Below are 7615 nucleotides of genomic sequence, written 5' to 3'. Positions count from 1 at the left end.
TTGCACCACAAAATAAAATTGTAATGTATAAACTGTAAAATATATTACACAGTTTCAGAAACTAAATACGATCAAAAATATTGAAAAAAAAAACAATTTTAAATGAGGAAAAATGTTTGAATGGACTTTAAAAGAAAATAGGACGTTATGTTGTACATATTCATTTGTCGATGATATTTCGGAAATGGAAGTATATAATAATAAACCTTAGGAGGTTCTACCCGGACGTGGCCTTCCTCTTCTCTGGCTTGATGACCATTCTCTAGACTCATACTGTTCACTGCTTCTCTCGGGAGTATAGTAACCTCTCGTCTCGTAATTGTTTCCTCCTCTACGTCCATATCCTCCTCTTCTGTTACTGCCGTTGTGGTTGCTGCTTGATCCTGCGGACCTTGCAGCAGAATCAGACCGGTTCAGGTCCAACGGCAGTGGCTCGATCCCTTGCAAATCAGGTTCTGGAGTGAACCAAACCGGGCGTTTAGACTCATCCATTTTCCTAAACGTGATTGATATCCTGTAGACAACAACAAAAAAACTCAAATGAGAAGCTTTAGTGGTTATTACTATGTGTAATAAATGGATGCAAACCTTTTTGTGGGAACTGCAGGTACACAGTGTTTAGCTACATCAGCTCCATTTCCATTTAACACCAGAACTGATCTGAAAAAAAATGTCACAAAACCATATTATTTAACAGTTTTTGATATTGGGTCAAATCTCAAAGAGCTTTACTTACCCTACAGGAAGTGGTACTGAGAATGAACCGGAGAATTCACCAGGACCTTCTATTTTAAGGTTTGAGCCAAAGAGGATGTTGCATTCACTGAGGAACGAGATGGTGCAGAAGGGACGGAGAAAGTCGTGGTTGTCGATGTGGGGAGGTATACAGTCACCTTCATCGTAGATGTTGACAATGCAGCTATCGGGCACACAAGTCGGAGGCAGGACATGCCATCTAATCAACCTTCTGATGATCACTTTGAAAAGAGAAGGTAATGGATCCACTTCTTCGCGTTGAAGGATACCCGGTGGGTTTCCAGCTCTATCCTATCAAACATATAGAGAAGGCAACAAATTATTTGTTAGAAATGAAACATCGAAAATGGCAGAGAGTGAGTTACTTACTGTAGCGTAGTTGTAACAACAGCCGAATTGAATAGTCACACGTCCTTTGCCTCTCATCCACTTCTGTGGAGCAGTAAACGTACGCTCTACAAAGAGACAAGAATCAGACTCAAATTGAATAAGATAACTAATTCGGATTTGAAAAACAAGAAGCTTACCTCTAAGTTCTCCTTTGCGTCCTCTCTCTTCAAGTTCATACACTTTATCAACAATCCTTTTCTGCTCCACTGCGCTGAACACACCAGTGTGCAACTCAAGCCCATCAACTACGTTAACGAGCTTTCCCTTAAATCTCTCCAAGCAAATGAAATCTTTCTTTCTCTTCACGTTCTTCAGCCTGAGATCCTCTCTTTGCTCTCTTGATAACTTAGGCTTCTCTGGAGTCTTCATCGGACTCGCATCAATAGCTTTCCTACTCTCCTCCTCTTCGTCCTCCTCCTCAAACTCATCTTCTTGACTCATATCAGCCCAAGACATTCTAGGGCTTGCTGTTTCAGCAGCTTGTCGAGATGGCAGTACACTACCAAGAACTTCAGACAAGGTTCCAAATGAAATTTCAGTCTCTATCTTACTAGTTCCTTCTGATTCCAAACCAGCTTTGCTATTACCTTCTCCACCAACTTTACTACAATGTTCTACACAAACGAAACACGATTTCTCTTTAGCATAAACCCTCGAGCCAATAACTTTTTGAAGGTAAACACTCATTTGATGATCTACAGTACACTACCAAAAACTTCAGACAAGGTTCCAAATGAAATTTCAGTCTCTTTCTCACTAGTTTCTTTGTTATTACCTTCAAACTTAGTCTGTGTTACTACATTGTTCTACACCAACGAAACAGTTTTTCGCATAAACAGATCTACGCTACTCTCTCGCCTCCTATTGGTTCCAATTATCAAAACCCTAACGTTACCTTTAACTTGATCTCATAAGCAAATCGTTGTATAAACCCTAAAGTCGATAACTTTTTGAAGGTAAACAGATCTAAGCTACTCTGTAACCACCTATTCGTTCCAATTATGAAAACCCTAAAGTTCAATTTAGTAAAACATGGCTCTATACCTGGGTCAAGAGAGCGGATTCGATCGGAGAGAACGTTGACGCAGTCTTTGCAGAGATCTCTAGACAAGAAAGGAAGGCAATTCGTCAAGAACTCCGACGCGATCTTGAGTTCCGATGGCTGGAACTTCCGGAGGAAAGGGTCGTCTTCCATCGGCTTCCGCTCGATTTACGAATCGAATCGTCTTCTTCCTTTGTCAGTGTAGTAGTTGTACAGCTTTTAAGGCACAGTTGTAATTCTAAGTGACCGTCAAGGGTAGTTTCGGTAATTTGACGCCGCCAAATAAAGCTTATGAGCTGTTTTGATGACTATGGGCTATTTAATTTGTATAAGGCCCATTAGTTTCGGATTGCTACGTGTTTAACTGGGTCGGAGGAAACGATCGAAGATAAAAGAGTTCTGAGCCAGAAATCTGAAACTCTCCCGAACCACACGAACTAGGTCTTGAATTGTAACTACAATCTGTAACTATAAACCATTAGCATCCTTGAATTGTAGTATTGAATCTCTTGATTGATAAATCTCTAGGTCTAGTTATTTCTCCTTATTGCTTTCAACTTCAATCAATCCAAAAAGTATCTTGTTCACCTTGATTTCATTTAATTTACTGCTTTACTATTGATTGCCTAGCTTAACCATGATTTCTATAGTTTATTGTGTGTTCACGCTCTCTGTGGATTCGATCCCTAAGTACTACAACTGATCCTCTTATTTGAGAGAGTAAAAATCACTCTTTATGATTATTTTGAGTGATATTAAATTTGGCGCCGTTGCCGGAGAGTAAAGATTCACCATTAGATTTGATTAATAGGTTTAGTCTAGGTTTTATTTACTGTCATAGTTACTTACATAAAAAAAAATTTCTTGTCTTTGGATAAATGCCTATCAGTACTAGAAGCAGCAAAAAAGAATTACTTTTCTTCTCAAACCCAGCACGTTTGGAACGCTCGATCCACAAAGAGAAACACGCAGCATCGATCGACACCACCTCTATTACGCTGATCGACACTTGTGACAGAGCGAGGATCGACATTTCAACTCAAACATCGATCAATACCAATCCGCGAGCAGACATGGTTGCGACACTTGTGCTACAAAGGGATGAGAATGGAGACCTGCATGACCTGAAGGTCATCTGTGTAATGCAACAGGTCAGAAGATTGATGGACAAGGGACTACAATCCTTGAGCCATTTGCGGCCACCGAGGATGCTAAAGTTCCTCATCAAAGAATGCTAGCAGATTTGGACATTCTCTCAGGGACCTACATAAGCTTTCAAAAGCTCTTGGGAGAGGTTTAGGAGATACCAAAGGAACTGTCCACATCATGGTTTTACGGAGATTCAGCTATTAAAGAAGTTCTGCAAGGTATTTATGTGCGATATCATATGATGTTGGATACTGCAAGCGAAGGAAACTTCAAGACAAGGACCCCAGAAGAAGTTAAGAGACTAATTGAGAACTTGATGTCTAGCAAAAGTTCCAAAAATCTGGATATGCACAGGATAAAATCAGTTGCGGTGGATAGCGACAAGATCGTTGAAGTCGAGATTAATTTTGTACATGAAGTTTCATTGGTGGAACAAGACATAGAAAAGGATGAGAATCAGGACCATATTCAGATGATGGAAAAGATCCTAAAAATTCAGCAGGTGACGAGTGACTGCTTAAATATGAAGTTGGATTGTTTCTACAAGGAGCTGACTATAAAATTTGAAGCCTTAGACGTCCATGTCATGACACTAGCTACCCAAGTTTTTCAGATTGCAAAAGCTGTGAAAGAGCAAACTCTTTTTAAAAGGAACGACACTGTTCAGCCCGGTATTGTTCATCATAGTACTGTTTACGCCGGTACTGTTCATCTGACGTCGATCGACACTCTTCATCTACGTCGATCGACACTGTTCTTCGGGACACTGTTTATCGGGATACTGTTCATCCGACACTATTCATCCAAAAACTGAGGAACACCAGGTCGATTCCATCTTTGATAATTACTTTAGGGAAGTAATCGAGCATGAGAAGCTTAAAGAAGAAGTTTTTTTAGTCGAAAATTGTATGTCCATTGGTAGCTCGTATTTGTGTCGATCGACACCATCAGACACACGTCGATCGACACCACTTTTGGGATCGTGCAACACTGTTCGAATTCAGAGCCACTCAGATTTCCCCGCTCGACACCCGCATCCTCCCACCCGAGCTCGAGTTAAATCAGATGACGTCGATCCACAATAACAAGACATAATCGATCGACAACAACAAGAGAGCGTCGATCGACAACAACAGAAGAGCTGCGATCGACAACCGCCAATGCAATACCAAGTACGTTTACCATATAGACAAATATTTGTGCAAGTATTAAGGATTTATTGTGTTATGAAAAATTCCATATGTATATTTTACTAAAAACGAACAACTGCAGGTGCACGGTTTAAGGATTTATTTATCAAACATATCTTCAATATATATATTGATGTCATAAAAACATCAATGTACATTGAATAGTGTGTTGTAGTGAATCCTTAAATGGTTAAAGAATCTGCGTATCACTAATGTATTACAAGATCCAGACCCCCAAAATATTGTGATAAAACCAGATTACGTTTCTAACTTTATATTATGTTCATACAATGTTTTTAGTCTCATACATATTAATAACTGATATATTCCAAGATTCCGAAACCCGAAAATATAACATACATCTGTATTTTTCTTCTTTAGTAGTGTGATAAAAGAAAGAAATCATATTGTAGTAGAGTTGGTAACAAGAATGAAAGGTTCCATTTTATGTAGATTTCCTGACATACAGAAAAATTATAAGGAATTGGTGGAATAATAATAAATGGATCAGTGATAGGAATCAAATTGTTTTATTATAAATCTATTTGAGAAAACTCATTTTATTATTCCAAATACTAAACAAAAAGAACAGCAGAAGCATAAAAGGCTAGCATCTAGCTAAACAAGAAGATGGCTTCCATAAATACTGCGTTTAAGGCTTTGTGCTTATCTCTCTTGTTCGTCATCGTCTTAAGTTCTCCTGACACTGAACCAAAAGTCTTCGATGTCCAAAGCTATGGTGCAAAAGGCGACGGTACAGCGGATAATGCAAATGTATCCGATCTTCATCTATTTTGTTTTCTTTGAATTATATTTACATTCTTTCAAAATATTTTGATAAAGTTCAATCCGAAATTTAAAATAAACTCAGGACCAAATTAGAAAAATACAACAAAAGAAACTAGTAAGGAACTGAAAAACACTTCACATTTTTTTTTATAAAGAAAAAAAGAGAGGGAAGAGCATCGTCTTTTATTCACATTAACTTCATTTTGTTTTATTTTGTATAAATTTGCTTAGTATACAAAATAATGATAAATATTTCTATAAAAATACATGTTTCTCATTTAAAACGTTTTTTCATAGACTTTTTGAATTATAAAAATGACCTACACCCATACACACAAAATTTGAAACCCTTTATTTTATAGCCACCATTTCTAGGTTTTAATTAGTTTCAGTTAATCACTATTGATTATTGTCTTGCAATTGTCCCGCTTTGTTTTCAATGTAATTTATCAGGCGTTTACAAATGCGTGGAAAGATGCATGCGCATGGAAGGGACGTAGCAAAGTGTATGTACCAAAAGGAGCCTTTTATCTTGGTGGCGTAACGTTTGCTGGACCATGCAATTGTCAGACTTATTTTGTCATCGATGGAGTCTTATTGGCTCCAACGAATAACGACGACATTAAAAAGGAGACATGGGTGAATTTCGCCTACATAAACTATCTCACCATCTCAGGCAGCGGCACCATCGATGGTCAAGGAAAAGAGTCATGGCCACTTAATAACTGCAACAAGAACGATAATTGTCCTAGACTTGCTGTGGTACGCACGATTTCTTGAACTTCTCTTTGTGTCGTTACATATAACTTTTTAATTAAAAAAAAAGAACAAAATCTTGACATTATCTTACAAAAAAAAAAATTCTTCAGTGTTTTATTATTGATGAATTAAAATAATTATTTATGAGTCTGGCACTATTATATAAACGGAAACTGTTCGAGGGGATTCTGTAAGAAAACCGCTAATTCATCCGGAGTCTTATTTCAGTACAAGTTCTGAGCTTAAAATCTTTCAATACATTTTTGCAGAGCATGGGATTTGATTTCGTGAACAATTCAAGGATCGAAGGGATAACATCACTAAACAGTAAAGCAGGACACTTCAATTTTTACTTCGTTAATAATTTCACCATCGCCGGTGTCAACATAACAGCTCCCGGCGATAGCCCCAACACTGACGGGATCAAAGTAGGCTTTTCAAGTAATATTAATATCTCGAACACTCACATTGGCACAGGGGACGATTGTATCGCTATCCTCTCTGGAAATACAAACTTATTTATCTATAACGTCACTTGTGGTCCTGGACATGGGATCAGTGTTGGAAGCTTGGGAAAGAACAAGGACGAGAAGAATGTTGAGGGCTTAACGGTTAGAAATACGGTCTTTACTGGCACTAGTGACGGTATTAGGATCAAGACATGGGAATCTTCGGCTACAGAGATTGCAATATCCAACTTCCTATATGAGAATATACAAATGATCGATGTTCAAAGCCCAATAAACATCGATCAGCAGTATTGCCCTTACCCGCCATGCATAAAAAAGGTAACTTAATGACTATGGGAGAAACAAGATTCTATATTTCTTAATTTTTGGTTAAGGACTCTAATTTGATTTAACAGGTTGCATTATGACATTTTTCTCAGGGAGATTCTCATGTTCAGATCCAAAACGTGACGTTAAATAACATTTGGGGATCATCGATGAACAAAGAAGCTGTGAAATTTCAATGTAGCAAACTCTTTCCTTGCAAGAATGTTCAATTAATTGACGTTAACTTATCGTACAGTGGAAACGGCGGGCCCGCAACGGCGTTATGTGAGAACATTGAAGGTTCTGCCTCTGGCAAGATGGCTCCACCAAATTGTCTGAAGACTCTGAACTGATTGGTCGAAACAACAGTCATTTTTTTTGTACATCATTGGGGCGTAATACATTAAAGGGTTAATTTTTAAGGTATTCATATATATTAGGACAATTCTTTCGAATTACCATTTTTTTATTTTTTGTCACAAAATAGTACTCAAGAAAGAAAATGACCAAAATAGTCTTTTTTTATTTTAAAATTTTTAATATTTATTATTTTTAAAATTTTAAAACCATATCTCCAAAATCTCACCTCTTAACTCTAAATCCTAAGTCTAGATTAGTTAACCCTAGAGTAAAAATACATATTTTGGTTATTTTTACCTTTTAATAAAACTTATTTTGATCATCTTCTTCATAAATGACTATTTTTGTGACAAAAACTTAAAAATAAATATTTTAGGAATTTTTTTATATATTATTAAGAGATA

General features: G+C 37.3%; 2 protein-coding genes across 2 annotated transcripts; one reads left to right on the top strand and one right to left on the bottom strand.

Annotated features, from left to right (window-relative positions):
* LOC106451667 (RNA demethylase ALKBH9B) lies at positions 1-2440 on the bottom strand. Its single transcript, XM_013893622.3, has 6 exons — positions 2191-2440; positions 1284-1760; positions 1126-1211; positions 737-1047; positions 589-660; positions 1-514 (listed from the first exon to the last, which is right to left on the bottom strand). Exons 1-6 carry the CDS (start codon positions 2339-2341, stop codon positions 208-210), a joined length of 1404 nt encoding a protein of 467 aa, XP_013749076.1. The 5' UTR covers positions 2342-2440; the 3' UTR covers positions 1-207.
* Positions 2441-4519: 2079 nt separating this feature from the next.
* Positions 4520-7204, top strand: LOC106453772 (exopolygalacturonase-like). The gene is made up of 4 exons (XM_013895982.2): positions 4520-5301; positions 5770-6078; positions 6345-6863; positions 6965-7204. Exons 1-4 carry the CDS (start codon positions 5158-5160, stop codon positions 7202-7204), a joined length of 1212 nt encoding a protein of 403 aa, XP_013751436.2. The 5' UTR covers positions 4520-5157.
* Positions 7205-7615: the final 411 nt, after the last annotated feature.

The sequence above is a fragment of the Brassica napus genome, chromosome A7 (assembly GCF_020379485.1).
Source record: "Brassica napus cultivar Da-Ae chromosome A7, Da-Ae, whole genome shotgun sequence".
In the NCBI taxonomy this organism is placed as follows: domain Eukaryota; kingdom Viridiplantae; phylum Streptophyta; class Magnoliopsida; order Brassicales; family Brassicaceae; genus Brassica; species Brassica napus.
This window is presented reverse-complemented; position numbering and strand designations above follow the sequence as displayed.

What these genes read in the sequence shown, in the direction of transcription:
- LOC106453772 (XM_013895982.2), top strand. Translation starts at nt 5,158, where the DNA reads ATGGCTTCCATAAATACTGCGTTTAAGGCTTTGTGCTTATCTCTCTTG. An exon ending in GTACAGCGGATAATGCAAAT is followed by an intron (nt 5,302 to 5,769) that starts GTATCCGATCTT and finishes GTAATTTATCAG; the next exon opens with GCGTTTACAAATGCGTGGAA. An exon ending in ACCCGCCATGCATAAAAAAG is followed by an intron (nt 6,864 to 6,964) that starts GTAACTTAATGA and finishes CATTTTTCTCAG; the next exon opens with GGAGATTCTCATGTTCAGAT.
- LOC106451667 (XM_013893622.3), bottom strand. Translation starts at nt 2,341, where the DNA reads ATGGAAGACGACCCTTTCCTCCGGAAGTTCCAGCCATCGGAACTCAAG. An exon ending in GTTGTTACAACTACGCTACA is followed by an intron (nt 1,048 to 1,125) that starts GTAAGTAACTCA and finishes TATGTTTGATAG; the next exon opens with GATAGAGCTGGAAACCCACC. An exon ending in TCAGTACCACTTCCTGTAGG is followed by an intron (nt 661 to 736) that starts GTAAGTAAAGCT and finishes ATTTTTTTTCAG; the next exon opens with ATCAGTTCTGGTGTTAAATG.